This window comes from Lynx rufus, unplaced genomic scaffold, assembly GCF_022079265.1.
Source record: "Lynx rufus isolate CCGP_SWC_20201006 ecotype Redwood Valley unplaced genomic scaffold, mLynRuf1.p SCAF_2, whole genome shotgun sequence".
NCBI lineage: Eukaryota > Metazoa > Chordata > Mammalia > Carnivora > Felidae > Lynx > Lynx rufus.
In genome coordinates, this window is record NW_025814834.1 from 201,166,545 (window position 1) to 201,188,268 (window position 21,724).

The following is a 21,724-nucleotide window of genomic DNA, read 5'->3' on the forward strand; positions in this document are numbered from 1 at the left end:
TAGTATACTTTGTCTTTTTTTAATTCTAAAATACTTTATAATTAATATTGATAGGAAGACTGATATACAACGCAATTATTTACTTTACAAGGAGATTCTGTACATCAGGGAAGCATCTTAAAGTACAATACATCAGACTTTTATTTCTTATTTACATTATGATTACGAATTGTTACTTACATAAAAAGGGAACACAAAATCCATTATATATATATATATATATATATATATATATATATATATATAAACACCTGAAAGGACTTGACCCCCAAAGAATCTTGTTTCAAAAGAACGTGAATGAGATGAAAGATGAACCAGAGTCCTTTGTGGCACACAGAAAGCAGACAAGTAGCTCAGGAAATCCAATTCTGTTTCACACTTGGCACATTAAGGGAAAGCGAGGCAGCAGCAGAAGGGTTTGGAAACGTCACCGTAACCACAGAGAATGCTAGCGTAAGTCAGTCTCCAAAGCAACAGAGAGCTTCGAAGAAGTCATGTGTGTCGCCTTATATTCAGACCTCTCACAACAGTGTACAACTGTCACTCCTCTTCCTGCAGTCATACCAAATTGTAATGAGCTTCAAGGAGCTGTGGACCCTCTCTAGCTCCATAGCCGCAAAGCATCAGACAGTAACCGAGTAATCGGAATGCTTCCCGATTCCCCATACAGAGAGAAGACACTACCTTTTTAAGGTCACCTCAGCTCTTTTGTTTTGACCTCATGGGTTCTCACTGTTCAGCAAATCTTATATGGACATATTACGAGTAAGAATCTAGTGAACAATTACAACAGGGACTGCAGAAGAAATCGGCGAAACAGCCACAATTTTCTGAACATTAAGAGAAGAAGGCCACATTCATCAGTTAAAGAGGAACAAATTTTTTTCTTCCACTTAGTCTGGATAGGAATTAGAGGGAAATGGTGAGGCAGTATGGTTTTCCAAATAAAAAAGAAAGCAAATAAATTTTCTGTTTTAGGAACATTTCATATTAATATACATTACAAATACAAAAAGGGGTGGGGGCCGAGCCAAGGCCCAGGCACCAACGACACTGGCTCCTGCTTGGCAGAGGAGGGGTACGTGAGGTGGAAGGAGCCAGAGAGGCTCAGCAGGGGGACGGGTACCTGGAGGGGAGAGGGTGAGTACAGCAGGGAAGGGCAAACAGCACTGAGCAGGAGGGAGGAACAGCGGGTCCTGACTGTGCTCCTCCTACTTCCGCCTCCAAAGTCCTCTTCTGGTCCGCACCCCACTTCCCTAGGACCTTGCAGTGACTCCAGCTGGAAGCGTGGGGGCCCACAGCAGGCGGCTGGCTCCCACAGAGTTGCCACAACTCTGTTTTCCAGAGGAGAACACATCTATTGGTCAGAATGATTTAGAATATCATTTGGTGCGACAAATGTACAACAGCTTATAAAATTTAAGCCATGGGTTAGTTTTGTGCCAAAATGCCATTAACAGAGAGGCCTTTTTTGGTTTTGTTTTTGTATACAGAAAACACATATGCTTTCTCACTGTCTTAACTTGGAATCTAATTGCAGCTCAGATTGTTTAATAGGCAGGAAAAACACAAGTTTCCAGCACTTCTTCAATATCATTTTTTTTTTTTAATTAAAAAAATAAAAATCAGGATGACTTGTGCCAGAAAGGAACATGTCAGATCCTGAGCTCCCCTCAGGCCGCGCTGCCCGAAGAGGACTTTATTGCTGTGTGACAAGAGGTATAGTGCGCTGCTTTCCACTGACGTTCCGATGTGGTGTGGAGGTGTCCCCGGGAGGTGGGGGCCCCTCTGCCAGAAGGCTGGGGGCCTCCAGAAGGTTTTTCCCACCACCAATTGGATTTGATGGCTGGGGCCACACAAGGGGCACCCACGACCAGGACAGGGCAGGTAAGGCGAATGGTGCGAACTGTGCCCCAGCACAGGCGTCATCTTGGGGCGACGGTGTGGGTGGCCACTAACACTCGGAACCGGCAAGGGGCCCAGAGCGTGGGTGGGTGCTGAGGCAGACCCCTCAAGTATGATGCAATGTTAAAAGGTTCAAAAGCACGGATGAAGTGTTCAGTTTTGCCCAAAGCAGCACATGACCACCCATTCCAGTGAAATGCTACATTCAGAGAAGTGCTGTTCGCCCCAGAGCTACATCCCCGAGGACTCAATCCTGGCTGTGCTGCGAAGTGCAGAAGTTCCTTCCACATCACTCTGGAGACCGAAGCAGCCAAGCAGCCCTGTTTTGGGGGGGCTGTTTAGCTCCTCTCTCAGACTTCAGCATCATGGACGATGGTAGCTAAAAGAGATGAGCAAAAAGGGCCGAGTTACCAGGTATTGTAGCTTGTTTTGCTGTGATTATCTGAATAGTCATGAAATGTTACGCTCTAATTTTTTTTTTTAACTTTTATTTATTTTTGAGACAGAGAGAGACAGAGCATGAACGGCAGAGGGTCAGAGAGAGAGGGAGACACAGAATCCAAAACAGGCTCCAGGCTCTGAGCTGTCAGCACGAACTCAGACTGCGAGTTTATGACCTGAGCTGAAGTCGGACGCTCAACCGACTGAGCCACCCAGGAGCCCCTACGCTCTAATTTTTAAAAACTGCCTCTCTGCTACTCTAATTCTACCTAACTTTTCTTCTTCTTCTTCTCTCTCTCTCTCTTTTTTCAAGTAATCTCCACACCCAATGTGCGGCTTGAACTCATGACCTCGAGATCAAGAGTCACTCAAGGACTGAGCCAGCAAGGAGCCCTATTTTCCCTAGAGCGCTTTTCTGGTTCATTTTCCACAAACAATTTTCCCCTTAAGAGCCACTCATAATTTTATATTTTGAGGCTTTGCTTCCCTCCCTGGGCTCTCAGCCTGAAGATCCAACTGTCTTCTAGGCATCTCCACCTCAGTGTGTCACAGGTTTGTCAAGCTCAACATACACAATGTGTTTTCCAGTTTGTTTACCGTCTGCCTTCTGCTTTTAGAAGAAAAGCTCCCTGAGGACAGGGACTTTATCTTGTTCTATATTATATTCTAAGCACCTCCTTAGTACTGTTATCTACCAGGTAGCAGGTGTGTGATAAATATTTGCTGAATAAATGTCCTGAAGTGTTCACCTCAACTCCTCATTGACTTCGCAGACATCAAAAATGACAAGTTTGAGATCTAAGAGTCCCTTGACTACTTTCTTTAATTCATCCCTGGAATCAAGAGATTGCCCAACCTGGTCCTGTGCTTGAAATGGTGTCCAAATCCATCTCTCTTGCATTCTCACAATCGCTTCCCTGGTTAGCTACCAGTGTGCTCCCTGTGACTATTTTAGTTACATACATACATACATACATTTATTTACTTAAAGTTTTTTATTTTTATTTTTATTTTTTAGTAATATCTACACCCAGCGTGGGGCTCAAATGCACGATCCCGAATCTAGAGTCGCATGCTCTTCTGACTGAGCCAGCCAGGCGTCCCTAGTTTAGTTACTTCCTGCCTGGTTTCCTTGCTGCTAGTTTCTTTGTCCTACTACGTCACCTTCCATCGATCCACCAGAGCTCCACCTGAAACGCTCAGAACTCCAGTGGTTCCAGTGTCCTAGCGTAACAGTCAAGGCTCTTCAGGGTGTGACCCTAACCCATTGTGTTGGTCTCCTCTTCACCACACTGCTCCCATGTGTCCCCTGCTCCATCACATTTTCCGTAACCCAGAGATAGTGTGCACTTGCTCACCTCCCATAGCCTTGTTAATGCTGGTCCCTCTGCTTACAATGCTGCTTGGTAATGCTGGTTCCTTCCTTCTTGTTCAAATAAATTCTTTCATGTGCTTTAAGATCCAGCGTAAGTGGCATCATCTCTATGACTCTTTCTTTTATTGTTGCTCGCTATAGTACTTTATTATTATTGTAACAACAATGAGAATGGCTAACACTGACATAGCCAGAAAACGGTGGGGCTGGGATACGAAATCTGGCCGATTTAGGACTTAGAATGACTGGGGCATTTATCATATTGATTGCACTATATATTTAGTAGCACACAGGTCTTTTTCCAGATTAGAGCACAGTCTTTTTGCTGGCAAATTTGGCTTGTTATTTGAGTTCGTATTACATTGCCCTGAATAGTGTTACTGGCTGTTCAAAAATGTGCCTTCTCTCCCACACTGAGCATAGAGCCTGCTTAAGATTCTCTCTCTCTCCCTCTGCCCCCCACTCACTCACTCGTGCTCTGTCTCTCTCAAACAAAATTTGCCTTCTCTACTATCTCAGTTCGGTACAAAAAAAGTCTGTAATTAAAAGAACCATTTGCCTGGATTGTGATGGAAAAACGTTTAACAATTATTTTATTTTCCAACTTTGCTTGCTTGCTTCTTTTTATAGCAAACTGTGATTGTCATTGTATTTTCCTTCATTTAACCTCTTTTAAAAAAAAAAAAGTTTATTTACTTAGAGAGAAAGCATGCAAGCAGGGGAGGGGCAGAGAATTCCAAGCAGGCTCTGCACTGTCAGTGCAGAGCCCAACATGGGGCTCAATCTCATGAACCATGAGATCATGACCTAAGCCAACACCAAGAGTCAGAGGCTTAACCAACTGAGTCACCCAGGCACCCCACCTTTTTTTTTTTTTTAAGTTTACTTTTAGTAATTTCTACAACCAATGTGGGGCTTGAACTCATGACCCCAAGATCAAGAGTCGCATGCTCGGCTTGAACTCATGACCCCAAGATCAAGAGTCGCATGCTCTTCTGACTGAGCAAGCCAGGTGCTCCTAGCCTCTCTTTATAAATGTTCTGAGAGTCACCTACATACTTTCATTGATTCCATTTGTAGCCAGCTGATTCTTTAGGTGGGTCCTTAATCACAATAGTAATTCCACACCAAAATACTTCTTGGCTTGTTTCATGAAGACAGGGAACTAAAATGAAGTTTATATACTAAATTGGTAAGATCAGCAGTGCTAGAAATAACCGAAACCAGAGAGGGTGAGATACTGTCTAACTTAGCAACAATTTCCTTATACAACACCTGGGACACTGAGGCACAGGAAGAGAGCACCCAGGAGCTTTCCACCAGTCATTCCTTTTTCCACTCCTGGTTCTGCAACTTACTTAACCTTTCTGGGACTGTTTCATTTTGTTTCTTCTCTCTTCTCTTCTCTTTTCTTGTTTTAGATAAGCTCCACACCCAACGTGGGGCTTGAACTTATGACCCTGAGATCAAGAGTCACACTCAACCGACTGAGCCAGTCAGGTGCTCCTGGGCCTGTTTCTTCATCAACAAAATGGGGATATTAAGAAAGCCTGTGGGGTTATCGCAAGGATTAAATAATATATGTAAAATACCACACTCAGTAGGCATTTCCTACTGCCTCTTAGTTGTCATCCCTGTCTCTGAATGTAGTCTCCTTGCAGTCAACATGCTGTCTCCTTCTTTTAATGATGGCATTAAGAGTCCTTCCCATCTGGACAACTCTGTTGTGTCTGTTTTGTGGTAGAGCTCTACTTAGCTCACAGTATTTGGCACTTACCGTGTAAAATGTTTGCTCTCTTCATGAACCTCCATCTCTGAGCTTTTAAATTCATTTAATTCTTTTCTTATGGCAGCCTGTGGAGTAGAAACAAAAATGTTTTAGCATCTTCTGTCGGCCATAGTACATATAGCAGTGTCATTTGCCATTTATTCTTGCTTGTGCTTATTAACTTCATGAGTCACTGCAACCCACAGCAGGCAACCCAGAGCGAGCAAAGGAGCCAGGTCCACACACCGAGCCTGGTACATGTCGCCTTTCTTAACACTATTTATCTCATTATAAACCGAATCTCTCTAGTTACATCAGAACACCTAGAGAGCTAAAAAGAGATAGTGTAACTTTTCAACGTTTATTTATTTTTGGGACAGAGAGAGACAGAGCATGAACGGGGGAGGGGCAGAGAGAGAGGGAGACACAGAATCGGAAACAGGCTCCAGGCTCTGAGCCATCAGCCCAGAGCCCGACGCGGGGCTCAAACTCACGGACCATGAGATCGTGACCTGGCTGAAGTCGGACGCTTAACCGACTGTGCCACCCAGGCGCCCCGAGATAGTGTAACTTTTATAGTTTATAGTTTTTTTTTTGTTTTACAGCATGTAAAAATGCTTTTCCTGTTATACAAGTGAAATACAGGTCATTACTAAAACAGACCACCCAAACTCCCTCCAACAGAAATAACCACCATTAAAATGTGTTTTATTTCCTTCCAGAAATCCTGGGATTTCTGGACTCTGTGGACTCTGTGATGTAGCAAGGATTTTCTTTTTTTTTTTTTTTTGGTTGTGGTGATGGTGGTGGTGATGGAGTCATTAGTATAAAGTTTTGGTTCGTACATCTTGGCATTTTATATCTTGATTAGAAATTTAACATATCAAAAAGTAAAAATATTATGTTTTCCCCTTCTAGTTAGTGTATTACATTCTTCAAATAGACACACACACACACACACACACACACACACACACACACACAGAAACAGGCACCTTGTCAGCAGGGGTCAGTTTGGTCCAAGGTTTGTCAGCTCGCCGGTCATAATCTTGAGCATCTGTTACTTCCACATATTCATTAAATCTCAGAATCTTCCTGGCAAGTAGTTCAGCCACAGTCGGCCTCTGACTGAGCTGAAAGAAATGGAGCCTCTTAATTCATTATGCCAGGGATGAGGCATCAATCATGCATTCAAACCGCCTCTAACCCAGCGCTTCAACCTTACTGCACACTGGAATTGCCTGGGGACCTTTAAACACGACTGATCCCTGGGTCCATTCCCAAAGATTCTGGGTATTGGGAGGTTTTGTTTAAAAAAAATTTTTTTTAATGTTTATTTATTTTTGAGACAGAGACAGACAGAGCATGAGCAAGGGAGGGGCAGAGAGAGAGGAGGAAGACACAGAATCCGAAGCAGGCTTCAGGCTCTGAGCTGTCAGCACAGAGCCCGACACGGGGCTCAAACTCGTCAACCATGAGATTGTGACCTGAGCCGAAGTCTGATGCTCAACCGACTGAGCCACCCAGAGGCCCCTTGTTTTGTTTTGTTTTTTTAAAGCTCCTGAATGCCACAGCTAACATTGAGAACCATAGCTATAAACCAGTATAACCAGTATACCCGGTGCTTCTCAAACTTTAATATGCATACAAAGCATTTGGGGATCTGGTTACAATGTAGATTTTGATTAAGGTCTGAGGTGCGGCCTGAGATTCCGCATCTCTACAAGCTCCCAGGTGATGCCAATGCTGCTGGTCTGTGGACTACATTTTGGGGAACAAAAGGATCAGAGCTAGACACTAACATATAATACATTAGGAAGCGAATACCTTTAATATGAAAGCAAGGTCTAGTGGGTAATATAAAGGGTGAATTTCCTTTTATTATGAATAATGCCGAGATCTGGTAACGAATCAGGATTTAAGGTTGCATAGGCAGGTAACCTGCTCAATCTGAAGGCATCGAGTCCAGCTCTGGCCTCTAGACTGAGCTCCCCTCAATCTAACAAGGATAATTCCTCTGTTCCTGGGGAAGGGGAAAAGTGGGAGAAATCAGGAAGAAACCGTCTAGATCCTTTGCTCTTCTGGGGATTCTTGTAAGTTTTAAGAAATATCTAGAGAGTTCAGGCCAAATCAGAATCTACAGGAGGCAATTACAAACTATTATTGTGGAAAGGAAAGGAAAAAGCTTAAAAGCCAACACAGGTCTAGGACAGAAAAGATTCTACCCCATTTGATCTGGGACCAAGAACAAATCCCAGTTGGTGTTTTTATACTTCTGGTATATACTTCTGGTTTATATACTTCTGGTAGTGATACTTCTGGTATCACTAAGGGTCAGTTCAGTTCTTTCTGATTAGAAAACACCAGTGTGCCTTGCAAAATTGAATGCTACACACTCCTTCTGTTACTGTCTCTATTACTTCAACAGGTTTTAGAGTCTACATCAAATCCCAGGTTTGCCAAATAAAAGGTCAGAATTTATGCAAACATTAATGGAGCACCTTGTGCCAGGCATTCTTTAAATAGTAAAAATGGGATAAAAGTGCTTTTCAAAAAAAAATTTTTTTTTAATGTTTATTTTTGAGAGAGAGAGGACAGAAAGTGAGTGGGGGGGGGGCAGAGAGAGAGAGGGAGACACAGAATCTGAAGCAGGCTCCAGGTTCTGATCTGTCAGCACAGAGCCCGACATGGGGCTCGAACCCACAAACTGTGAGATCATGACCTGAGCCGAAGTCAGATACTTAACTGATTGAGCCACCCAGGTGCCCCAAAAGTGCTTTTTTTTTTTTTAATGTTTATTTTTCAGAGAGAGGGAAAGAGAGAGAGAGAGAGAGAGAGAGATGAGAAGGGCAAGGGTATAGAGAGGAAGACAGAGGATCTCAAGTGGGCTGTGTTGACAGCAGAGAACAGGATGCAGGGCTCGAAGTCATCAACTGTGAGATCATGACTTGAGCTGAAGTCAGACACTTAACAGTCTGAGCCACCCAGGCACGCCCCAAAAATGCTCTCGATAATGTTGTGTTGTTTTCAGTATCTGCATCATGTATTACATTTTCATAGCAACCTATGGCAATTCAAGTCAAACGTTTCTTTCTAACCAAATAGGTCATTCAAATACCAGATATGTGGTCAGTAGACAGACTGAAACCGAACAGCTGGGCTACATACCTTTCTGGTAAGACGACGTTTAATCTCTCGTTTTTCTGCCTGCCGATCAGCTTCATTTTTAGCTAGTCAATAGTCCAAAACAAAGAATATTACTTCAAAATGGCCATTTGCATATCAAAGTATTCAGTAATCACATGGTAGATATTTCTTATAGGCTCCAAGTCAGAATAAAATACGAACTTTGGGGATGGCCAATCAAGATAATTTTCTTGTCAACTGGTAGAGTCAAATACTTAGGAGCGAGGGTCAGCAGCACTATGGTACCAAATCCAGCCAGCTGCCTGTATTTTTACTGTCCATGAGCTAATAATGATCTTTACATTTTTTAACTATTTATTTTACGTTTATTTATTTTGAGAGAGTGCCTGCACCTGTGCGCAGGCAGAGGGGGAGAGGGGGAGGGGCAGAGAGAGGGAGAGAGAGAATCTCAAGCAGGCTCCACACTGTCAGCACAGAGCCCAATATAGGGCTTGATCTCACAAACCGTGAGACCATGACCTGGGCTGAAATCAACAGTTGGACACTTAACTGACTGAGCCACCCAGGCGCCCCTGATCTTTACATTTTTAAGTGACTATGTGCCCTTTAGAAAAACTCTGCAGATTCTTGCTCAAGAGCAACCCCCAAGAATGAAGAATGGAGATCACACTAAGTTTCATGTGATATGTCTACAAAGGTTTCTAAATTTAAAATTCACTTAGTGACTAAGCTGTATATATCCACATAGTGATGAGGGAACAGAACAGGGGGGATGGACTGGGCAGACTGAGCATGCCCACAAGTAACTCTATGAAGCCTAATCCTCTCAGTGTGGTGGTTTTTAAGGGCAAAATTCATCCTATAATCTGGAAAACTAAATCAAATGTATATCAGATTGAATGGTATTTTAGGAAGGTAATTATGCACATAGAAAGTAAATGAAACACACGGTCTTATTTTGTGACTTTAGATGTACCAAAGTCTTAAAAAATGAAAAAGACAGGAAGACTCCTGCATCTGGGCCTCGCTTTGGGCCCTAGCCCTCAAAGTCCACTAGGAATAGGAAGGTGCACAGCCACAACCTCACTTCCCTGAGGAGGAAAGTTGGGCAGTATCTGCCACATGCTGTCAAATCCTCCCCACATGGCCAAAGCAGGTCTCAGGATACTGTGAGAATATCGGAACAAAATTTTCTGGAGGTTCCCAGCACACTAAGCAATACTATACTGATATCTTGTAAAGGAAGCTTGGGGGAGTTCTGTTCCTTCCGGAGAAAAGATATGAATAGTCCTCCCTGGGCCGAACACCCTCTCCTTGGCCCTTGCAGAAAATGCTTCTCTTCTCTACTCTAGTATGTGCCTTAAAGTCAGAAATCTACAAAGAAAAGCTGTACAACTTTATGCCCATAGCTGGACTCACGTTGTAGTATATTCCGCTGTTCTAGTTCTTCTGCTGTCGGTCTTTGACTCAGTCGTCTAAAAAGGAGATAAATAAGGGTATTGCCCATGTTAAACCTCCCAATTCCACTTATTCAGAATTGTTTTGCTCTCAGTTTATATTAGCCCCTACATTAGCAAGAAAGCAATACATTTTCAAACTGTTTTGGTATTTCATTTGTTTATCTGATTGTTTATGAAACAATTTTCATGTTGAAAGTGTTAACATGAATATTATAACATAAAAAGAAACTGTACATGCAAACAGGAGGAAAAGATTCCAATGCTAGCTCTGATATTAACGAGCCCTGTCACCACAAAAGAGCTCGGTCAGATCCTGGGTGTACTCATCTGTGAAGTGAAGGTTTGCACTGGACTGGAAGCTCCCAAACAGACCTGCGGAAGGAGCACAGGCCCTCAAGACACGTAACAGAAATTCTAACCCAGAAAACCAGAATGAGGACTGAGATTTTAATATATATATATTTTTACAATCCTTCTCACGACTCTGATATCTTTCTTTTGATTTTTATTTTTTTTTAATTTTTTTTTTTAATTTTTTTTTTTTTCAACGTTTATTTATTTTTGGGACAGAGAGAGACAGAGCATGAACGGGGGAGGGGCAGAGAGAGAGGGAGACACAGAATCGGAAACAGGCTCCAGGCTCTGAGCCGTCAGCACAGAGCCCGACGCGGGGCTCGAACTCACGGACCGCGAGATCGTGACCTGGCTGAAGTCGGCCGCTTAACCGACTGCGCCACCCAGGCGCCCCTCTTTTGATTTTTAAACCAGTGATTTTGCAACTACTGGAATTTAAAGTTGTCTCTCTCTCTTTCTCTCTCTTTTTTTAAATCTGAATCTGAAGCAGGCTCCAGGCCCTGAGCTGTCAGCACAGAACCTGATATGGAGCTTGACCTCATGAACCATTAGATCATGACCTAAGCCAAAATCAAGAGTGGGATGATGAATGAACTAAGCCACCCAGAGACCCCTCATTTCCATTTTATAATTTCAATCTCCCTGCCCCCCGCAAATAAACCTACTTTATGTACCTATAGTTTTCAATTTCTAAAATTTTATATATGGAGCACCTGGGTGGCTCAGTCGGTTAAGTGTCTGACTTAAGCTCAGGTCACGATCTCACAGTTGTGAGTTCGAGCCCCACGTCGGGCTCTGTGCTGACAGCTCAGAGCCTGGAGCCTGCTTCGGATTCTGTGTCTCCCTCTCTCTGTGACCCTCCACCACTCGTGTTCTCTCTCTCTCTCAAAAATAAATAAAACATTAAAAAAAAAATTTTTTTTTTAAATGTTTTATTTATTTTTGAGAGAGAGAGAGAGAAACAGAGACAGAGACAGAGCACGAGTGGGGGAGGAGCAGAGAGAGAGGGAGACAGAATCCAAAACAGGCTCCAGGCTCTGAGCTGTCAGCACAGAGCCCGACACGGGGCTTGAACTCACAAACCGTGAGATCGTGACCTGAACTGAAGCTGGACGCTCAACCGACTGAGCCGCCCAGGCGCCCCTAAAAAAATTTTATATAAAACAATATAGTATGTGCTTTTTTTTTTTTTTTTTTTTTTTTTTTTTTTTTTTTTTTGGTCAACCCTCTTGCAGCATAATTACTGAGCTCTGAGTTGTAGCATCATAAACTGTTGCTTTTTTTTTCCTGTGCAGTATTCCACTGAATGATCACGCCACAATTTGTTCATCCATTTGCCCTGTGATGGATATTTATGTTGTTTCTATTTTTTTTAGGGTGGCTATTAGAAATAATAGCTATGGAATAGCTGGATCATACATTTGATTTTTTAAAAGAAATTTACAAATTGTTTCCTAAAATAGTTCTACTATTTTACACTCCTACCACCACCGGTGTATGAGAATCCAGCTGCTCCTTATCCTTAGCAACTCTTGGTATTATTAGTCTTTTAAATTGTACAATTTTAGCCAACCTAGTGGGCTTGGAGTGGTTTCTCACTGTGGTTTTAATCTGCATTTCCCTAATGATTAAGGATGTTGAGCATCTTTCCATATGCTTATTTGCCATCTGTGTATCTTCTTTGAAATCTTCTCCCCACCTTTTAAGAATTGGGTTGTTGTTTTCTTATTAAGTTTGGTGAGTTCTTCCTAGATATAAGACCTTTGTCAGATGCATGATTCACAAATATTTTCTGCCGTTTGTGGCTTGTTTTTTACCTTCTCTTCAGTGTCTTTCAAAGAACAAAAATGTTTAATTTAGATGAAGTGCAGTTCATCAATGTTTTTCACTTAAGAATCATGCTTTTGAGATCATGGCTGAGAAATCTTTAACTTCTAGAAGTTTTGTAGCTTTAGCTCTCATATTTAAATGCAGGATTCATTTTGAGTTAATTTTTTGTATATGATGCAAGGCAAGGACTGAAGTAATTTTTATGCACCATTTGTTGAAAAAACCATCCTTTCTTCATGAAATTATCTTTGTACCTCTGTCAAAAATGGGCTGTACATATACGGGTGGGTGTATTTCTGGGCTCTCTTTTCCGTGCAGTTTATCTATCTTTATGTCAACACCACACTGATTAGGTTACTTTAGCTTTATAATCTTCTTAAAAAAATTTTTTTAAAGTTTATTTGAGACAGAGTGCATGAGTGAGCACGGGAGAGGGGCAGAGGGAGAGGGAGAGGGAGAGGGAGACAGAGAGAGTGAGAGCACCCTAAGTGGGCTCTGCACTACCAGTGCAGAGCCCGATACAGGGCTTGAACTCACGAATCATAAGATCATGACCTGAGCAGAAGTTGGACACCAAGTGAACAACCCAGGTGCCCTATATCCTTTTTTTTTTTTTTTTGAAGTTTATTTTTGAGACAGAGAGCAAGTGGGGGAGGGGCAGAGAGAGATGGGGACAGAGTATATGAAATAGACTCTGCACTGACATTAGAGAGCCCGATGCAGGGCTCAAACCCACAAACTGTGGGATCATGACCTGACCTGAAGTTGGACGCTTACCTAAATGAGCCACCCATGCACCCCTATAATCTGTCTTAAATCATATTGTGTTAGTCCTCTAACCCTGTTCTTTTTCATAGTTGCTTTGGTTATTCTAGTGTATTTTATATTTCCATAAGAATTTTATTTTATTTTATTTATTTTTAAAAAATGTTTACTTATTTTTGAGAGAGAGACAGAGCATGAGCGGGGGAGGGGCAGAGAGAGAGGGAGACACAGAATCCTTAGCAGGCTCCAGGCTGAGCTGTTAGCACAGAGACCAATGCAGAGCTCAAACTCATGAACTGTGAGATCATGACCTGAGTAGAAGTCGGATGCTCAACCGACTGAACCAACCAGGCGCCCCTCCATAAGAATTTTTAAATCAGTTTGCCAATTAAAAAAAAAACCTTCTGGGGGTTAGTTTGATTGGAATTGTATGTATTGATATTTTACGGTACTTGAGACTTCTGACCCATGAATATGGTATTTCTCTCCATTTATTTAATTCTTCTTTACTTTCTTCAGCAGGATTTTATTATATCCTGCTATGTACAGGTCTTACACAATCTTTTGCCAGATTTACCTGTAAATATTTAAATATTTTTTTAATGTTTATTTTTGAGAGAGAGAGAAAGAGAGAGAGAGAGAGAGAGAGAGAGGCAGAAAGCGAGGAAGACACAGAATCTGAAGCAGGCTCCAGGCTGTGAACTGTCAGCACAGAGCCTGATGAAGGGCTTGAACTCACAAACTGCGAGATCATGACCTAAGCTGAAGTAGGACGCTTAACCAACTGAGCCACCCAGGTGCCCTGGAAAAAGTAATCTGTTGTCAAAGATTCTCATTCTAAACTAATTCCTATTGTTGATAGTCTCTTGCTGACACCCAGAGAACCACAGTTCTGCATTAAGATTGCCATCCTGGCCAATAGCAAAGCCAGGTGTCTGAGGCAGGAAAGAATAGATCTCAATTAATGAACACCCTAAGTTAATTATTTTGTTAAGAATATGCCAAGAGTTCCACTTCCTTTTCCTCACTCTACCAAGAGAAACATCTGAGTTGGTCCAACAGCTATCTATATACCTGGACTTTGTGTACATTACATGTGCAGGAAGCTGGCCTGCATTCAGTTTCTCTATGCTTTTGGTTCCACCTGACTTGAAAAATATACTAACACTTTGAAATTTCAAAGGCAGATACGTGGAACATGTGAAATAGATACAATGAAAAATATGGGTGTGATCTTTAATTGGGTTGACACCTCATAGCTGAGTAACTGGATACATGACAGAGGAGTCTTGCTGGCCTGGGAACCACGTGAATTACTTAAAATTTTTTTTTAAGTAAGCTCCATGCTCAATATGGGGCTTGAACTCAGGAGCCCCAGATCAACAGTCACATACTCTACTGACTGAGACAGATTCTCTAGAAACTTTTATTTTTTTATGTTTATTTATTTTTGAGAGAGAGAGACAAAGAGAGACAGAGAGAGAGGGAGAGGGAGAGTGTGAGTACAGGCAGTGGGGGAGGGACAGAGAGAGAAGGGGACAGAGGATCCAAAGTAGGCTATGCAGAGAGCAGAGAGAGCTCGATGCAGGGCTCAGACTGACAAACCGTGAGATCATGACCTGAGCCGAAGTCAGACACTTAACTGACTGAGCCACCCAGGAGCCCCTAGAAAATTTAAAAGCCGTATTTATGTCTATCTCATGGTTTAAAGCTCCAAGAGCCATTTGGTTCCTTAATTTTCAAGTTCCAAGAGGATATCCAAGTGTGTACAATGTGTATTTTTAAAAATTACGCTGTTTCTAAAATCAAAAAAGAAAAAAAGGTAAGTGAATGCACCACAAAGTAAGTATCTAACACACCTACTGGCCAAATCAAATAAAATCCATGTATTCTAAGCAAAGAACTACCGGATCAGTGTGTTCCCAATCTGGTGCCGTATTTCATTCCACTCCTCTTTGCTTTTCCGAGGCCAGGAATTCATGTTCAGCTCTGGTTCACTGGGTCTGTGGTTCAGCTTCATTGCCAGTGTGTCCTTCCTCTTCACTTTGTTGGCCAGAGCACCTTTGCACAAGGGGAAGAAAAAAAGTAGACACTAAGGCTCAACCAACCTCACCTGGAACTAGGCAAGAGTCTGAACAAACAGTATCGCAACTCTCAGCTTTCTACTTGGCCTCCAGGTAACTCAGCTAATGTAGAGGTGGGGGGTAAAGCTGAAGACCTCTAAAAATCTAATTAGCCAGATGGATTCAGTTGGGCTAAAGATACCTTCTGTCTTCTACATTTCTCTACGTTCCTTCTAAAGAAGGTTGCTAGAAGAACAAGAATCTAAACATGGGATAGCCCTCCGAATTACAACACAAAGGCATTTGCATTAACACACCTAAGATTCCCATTCTTTTTTTTTTTTTTAAAGTAAGCTCTACACCCAAAATGGGGCTTGAACTCATGATCTTGAGATCAACAGTCATACGCTCCACGGGCTGAGCCAGCCTGGCACCCCAAGATTCCTATTCTTTTTAAGTTTTTTTTAATGCTTATTTAAAGCATTAAAAGTAGGGGACGGGCAGAGAGAGAAGGAGACACAGTATCCAAAGCAGGCTCCAGGCTCTGAGCTGTCAGCACAGAGCCTGATGCAGGGCTCAAACCTATGAACCGTGAGATCATGACCTGAGCCAAAGTCGAATGTCTGAGGAGTCACCCAGGCACCCCCAAGATTCCTATTCTTAAAGCTGCCTTCTCATTTTTAGGAATCAGGATTCGATTATCTGCAGATTTGCGTACATGAACATGGATTTTTTTCTTTGCCCCATGGACACAGTAAGTTCATGAGACTAAAGCAGAGGATCACTATGTCTTTTCAATGCAGCTCAAATACCAACTTTCTTCTGCTAATTCTTTAATACCATCAAGGTAAATAATTTTTCAATCACAAACAAATAAAAACCTGCATGACTCAATCTACTTGGCTCCCTCTCACTGCCTTGTTAGAACAGTGGGAACAGCAGGGACAAGGCTCCTTCACGATGGCCTCCAGTATCAGTTACCAGATGACCTGATGGGAGAGAGTGCCTATTTCCATTCGTCTTATATTTGCTAAGAGCAGCTTTATCGGTAAAATAATTCTCTCCTGTGCTTTTCCCTTTCTTACTATGATGGCTCTCCTCTTCATCCTCTTCATCTCGGTACTGAATGGGACCTTCTGAATCAGAGTCACTCTCCTTCTCTTCCTCCTCTTCCTGCAGACACCGTGGCAGTTTGGGAACAACTGAGGTAGATGCCACATCTTCAGTGAATGCAGATGGGGGGGTCTGCTCCTCCTCCTCTTCATCGTCTGGACTAACAAATGAATATAATTATGTTTTCCTTTCAGAAACATAACAGGTAACTGATTTGCATGGCAAAGTACTGAATAACTATGGAAAACTCCACAAATGAAAAAATTTATTCCTTCCCTTAACTTTAACCATCTTGCTAAGAAACTTTTTAGCAGCTATTAATCTAAAAGGCTCTGGGTTTAAATCCTAGCTCTACAACTTATTCATAGCTTGTAAGTTATTTAGCTTTTCTGTAAATGTGAATGATACTTACCTCTGAGGCTTGTTGTGACAAACAGATAAATTCTAGACTGTATTAGTGTTTGGCACACAGGGCCCTAATGATCTACATGTGAGATTCAAGTCTGTTTTGGGCTGATTAAGTGAGAAGACCACAGAGCATCTAACACTGTATCTGGCTCATGGAAGATATGCAATAAAGACATTTAACCCATTTATTTCCCTTGGTTTAACAATGGAGTGGGACAAGATGATAATCTAATCCAAAGAAGCAAAGATGAAAACTAACTTCTCCCCTTTCTATTGTGCAGGCATAAAACTGACTTAGTCTATCTTGAACTCCTAAACGGTCTCTTTCCAGGAAGTAAAAAAATTATACCCGCAGGTACAAAGATTATGGCAAAGCAACTAATTAGCAGTATGCCGCAACAGCTCTGTGACAATTCTTTTAGCTAGCAAGGCAAATCTCCAAATGGCCAAAAAGTGTTAACCTTTAGTCACACATCGTTGGAATTTTAAAAAGGCAAGGTGTCTGGGGACAGATGAGGGAAAGAATACAATGGCCAGGTCCAGTCTATGAGGCTGGAACACTGAGCTATCTTTCAGAGCTCCCTTCTTTTTCTCCAGACTGCTCTCTGTCCCGCTCCACCGAGTTCAGGTGCCAGGTCCCAGACTTTCAGATTTGTCGAATTTCATCCTCACAAGCTTATGGGTGGGGATTACTCCGTTTATGGGTAGACAGCTCAAGAGCAGAAAAGTTAAGGAACGTACACTACTACAAGCCAGGAAGAGGTGGAGGTGGGATTTGAACCCAGAGCTATTTTACTCCAACATCAATGCTCCTTAAGTACCCTGTTACACTGCCTCCCTTGTATCATGTACAAAAAATAAAGTGGTTTTAATTTTCAAGTACAGATGTTTGTGACTGCTGTGGAAACAATGTTATAGAAATAAGCAGAGTAAATAATGTCCAAACTTTAGAACATGTCTTATTTGTTGAGTATTCTTACTTTAAATTTATTCACATTTTCTTTTTATAAGTGATTTTCCCCAAGAAGGGCTACCTAGAGTAAAGAAGAGGAAACAAAAGGCAAGCTTTAAAGGCACTCACACTTTCAGCATTTCAATAGTGATGGGAAGTGACCTGGTCCGACCTAGGGTGCTGCTGTCCTCAGAAAAGTTGTCACTGTACTCAAAGAGCAAGGAGTGAGCTCTGTGAGAGCCCTCCAAGGGAGGAGTCATGGGAAGCGGGCTGGTCAGGGCCTGCTGGATTCGGATATGCAGTGGGAGTGGAGGCAGCCTACAGGGTACATGGGGCTCTCCAAAGCTGTGGTCCAACATTCTCTTAGGCACTTCCTTTTTCTGATCTTCCTGCTGGGAAACCTCCTGGGGTAGGTCTAAGGACGGTGGTAACTCAATTTCTGGCACAACTTGAAAAGTCTTAGCAGGGAATGGAGGGGACCGTGGGGGTTCAGGAGGTGTATGAGTAGGCAGCGGTGGGGACGGAGAGAGAGGCGGGATCATCAACAGTGGTTCAGAGCCCACAGAGCATGTGCTCTTTTCTCTCTGATCAGATGGTGCTTTTGTGGCGGTGGCGGTGGCAGGAGACTCCAAGGTGGGTACCAAGGCTGACGGAATGCCTCTCTTTGGTGGTAAAGGTGGGGATGGTTTTGATAACAATGTACCGCTGTTTATTGCCTGGGACAGTTCAGCTGGAAAAGAGAGAATAACACCTCAATTTAAGATGGCTTCACAATGAGGGGCCAGCCTAAGGCCTAGATTAGAACTGATTAGAACTAGATTAGAACTCTCAGCTTTTAGGCAAACCAATCCATTTCTTGACTTTGCCACATCCTAGATATCGCGTGCCGAAATGAAATTTGTATTTAGGTATCTAGGAAGCCTAATAAATGTACAGGCATGCAGGAAGACCACGACCTTAATACTCTGATGAAAAGTAATTCTTACTTCTTTGCTCTAACATGACAACTTTTTATGACTTGAGGTAGATAAAGTTAATATAAAGAGATAAAGAATGTGGGTAAGTTTTTTTGTCTAACAGAATGCCATTAAAAAATTTAGACATGAAGGTAGCCCTAAAAAAAAAAACAAAACAAAAAAACCCTAAACACTATCAGGCATTGTTACCGCAGCTTGATAAATAACAACATCTAGATATCCCAGCTCTGCATTATAAAATTAGCAGTAATGACATCCTGACTTTTTATAGCAAATACAAAGGTCTTTGAGAAAATCAAAGTGCTCTGCTATCCTTAACTTCAGATTCTCCTTACACGGGAGATTATCTTTACCATTTTACAGAAGGAAAAGCTGAAGCCACAGAAATTAGGTGACCTGCCAAGATCAGACAACACATAGGCAGGGAGGGGCTCAGCTAGTTCCCAGGTCTTATCATTAGACTCCATCCTCTAGATCCCACTGTCTTTGTGATTCTTATTACTGTCCATACCTCTTATCCTTTACACCCAAACCTTCATCTGCGCTCCCCACTCTACTATAGGTTCCTTGTTTCCATCAGCATATCCACAGAGGTGGGCATAGTGCTTGGCACACAGTGGATCCTCGATACACGTTTATGAGACTAGAGGCTCCTACCTTGTATCAGGTCAGTATGCACCCCTATGTGATTCCCCCAAGCCCACAATGACTGAGGTTTTGAGTCAGCAAAGTCCCTTTGGAGGGCTCCAAATGGCCTTTAAGAAATGGATCATCATATCACGCAGGAGCTAATCCTGCAAAGTAATTAAATAGTATGTCTCTTGATCACCAACCCCTCCCTCATCCTTCACTCAAAACCCTAATTTTGGTCACACCACTTGTTTTCAAATGGTTCCAGATGTCTTACCTAGAGAGCAACACCTCAAGGTCCCCTGGAATAAAAATTTACTTGCCCTAAGTCCCACTCTACTGGTAGCATTTAAAGTAAAAAGCTAGCGGGGCGCCTGGGTGGCGCAGTCGGTTAAGCGTCCGACTTCAGCCAGGTCACGATCTCGCGGTCCGTGAGTTCGAGCCCCGCGTCAGGCTCTGGGCTGATGGCTCAGAGCCTGGAGCCTGTTTCCGATTCTGTGTCTCCCTCTCTCTCTGCCCCTCCCCCGTTCATGCTCTGTCTCTCTCTGTCCCAAAAATAAATAAACGTGGAAAAAAAAAAAAATTAAAAAAAAAAAAATAAATAAAGTAAAAAGCTAGCTAATTTGATAATGTTTTAATGTCATTTATCATAAGTAATTTTTTTTCAGTTTTAACTATATATACATTTTATTAGGCATACCTACTTGCCCATAGGCTAAATTATGAAAATAATTTAAATATGTGAGATAATCATAATTTATTGTGAATAAATTAGCTTTATATTATTTTTTTTAAATTTTTTTTTCTTAATGTTTATTCATCTTTGAGAGACAGAGAGAGACAGAGCATGAGAGGGGAAAGGGCAGAGAGAGGGAGACACAGAAACCGAAGCAGGCTCCAGGCTCCAAGCTGTCAGCATAGAGCCCGACGCAGGGCTCGAACCCATGAACTGAGATCATGACCTGAGCCGAAGTCAGATGCCTAACTGACTGAGCCACCCAGGCGCCCCTAGCTTTATATTATTTTAATAACCTTTAGCTTTTTATATATTATAAATGCCCAAATGCACTTAAAAATTTAATTCCAGTATAAATAACATACAATGTTATTTATATATCTTAAGTAAATAAAAAAAAAATGTTTATTTATTTTTGAGAGAGAGGGATTAGAGTCCCAAGCAGGCTCCACACTGTCAGTGTGGAGAATGACATGGGGCTCAAAAACAAGAACCGTGAGATCATGACCTGAGTGGAAACCAAAAATTGGACGCTTAACCGACTGAGCTACCCAAGCATCCCTTAAATTTTTAAAAGACTTTCTAGAAAAACATTGCATACACACACAAAAAATATTACTTTTAAATATTAAAATTAAAAAAATATTAATTTTAGCTTCAATGAAAGAGATTATTTTTGGGTAGACTGGACTTTTGTTGCCTCTCTAAAAATAGCAGTTATAAATTCCATTTGCAACAAAATCTACACCTGATGGGACCAAATTTGATTATTTTACTGTTTGAATTGATAAGGTAAATTATCTTTGGTGATTTAAGGAATATATATATATATATATATATATATATATATATATATACTCACACATACCTCAAAATGTTAAGGAAGTGAACTGTCTTATATTTATCCTTGCAAGAACACTTGGTTGTAGTTTTGAGGGGAAGATGCCAGAATGCTCATTGGAGGGGTTACAAATTCCCTTCATCTGTTCAGTTATTTATGATGGTCCTCCCTCTGTCCTAATTAGTTCTTAGTCCTAACACTGTTATGCCTGTCAGTAGACATAGCAATGTCTAAAGCAGTAGTTTCCAAATGTTTGGATCTCATGAACCAATAAAACTAAAATGAAAATCTCAACCAACCTCAGGTTGTCAATTTTTAATATTTCCAAGACTTAATACTAAGCAAACCATTTGTGAACAGAATCCTTTCATGAAAGAAATGGCTTTTTAACATCAAAGAATTAGGAAGGTCATAATTTCAGAATAAAGGGTAGTCCTTTAAATCATAGCTATTTAGCCTTAATAAAAACTTATAAAAACTCTCCTATTTTTCTCCTTCTGCTGAGGACCACTCAGGACTGATGTTGATCCCCTAGTCACAAGACCTATTGCTTTGGGCTATTCACCTTAGGCCAAGCATGGCCTCTAAGGTTCAGCCCAGGTTACAGTACACATATTATTATTTTTTATAATTGTCTTACCCCGAAAAGAGTGAAGTATTACTGCTTTAGAGCAATGGTTCTCAATGTGTGGTCCCCATATATGTAGCATCAGCATCATCTGGGAACTTACTAGAAACGCAAATTCTCAGGCCCACCCTAGACTTACTGGTTCAGAAACTCTAAGGGCAGGGCCCAGCAATCTGTGTTTCACAAGTCCTCTAGATTGATCGAGAAGAGAGCTTGTCTAGACAGCAGTTTGAGAATATCGGTGTACAGGACAGAAGTCTGGGCTCAAGAGCTGAAAAGCCTATGTTTGGTTTCTATTTCTCATTAACTGCAACCCTGAGTGAGTCACAAG

The 21,724-nt window shown here is 41.8% G+C and overlaps 1 protein-coding gene across 7 annotated transcripts in view; it reads right to left on the reverse strand.

The window, feature by feature from the left end:
* Positions 1 to 21,724, reverse strand: part of PHACTR4 (phosphatase and actin regulator 4) — a 103,679-nt gene continuing 81,955 nt past the window's right edge. For all 7 annotated transcript variants that reach the window (XM_047085369.1, XM_047085367.1, XM_047085371.1 and 4 more), the window contains 8 exons: positions 17,711 to 18,311; positions 16,194 to 16,381; positions 14,953 to 15,106; positions 10,056 to 10,111; positions 8,658 to 8,719; positions 6,485 to 6,622; positions 5,499 to 5,575; positions 1 to 2,284 (listed from right to left, as the gene is read on the reverse strand). In XM_047085369.1, coding sequence (XP_046941325.1) covers positions 2,269 to 2,284; positions 5,499 to 5,575; positions 6,485 to 6,622; positions 8,658 to 8,719; positions 10,056 to 10,111; positions 14,953 to 15,106; positions 16,194 to 16,381; positions 17,711 to 18,311 — 1,292 coding nt within the window. In that variant the 3' untranslated portion in view covers positions 1 to 2,268. The remainder of the gene's footprint in view (positions 2,285 to 5,498; positions 5,576 to 6,484; positions 6,623 to 8,657; positions 8,720 to 10,055; positions 10,112 to 14,952; positions 15,107 to 16,193; positions 16,382 to 17,710; positions 18,312 to 21,724) is intronic.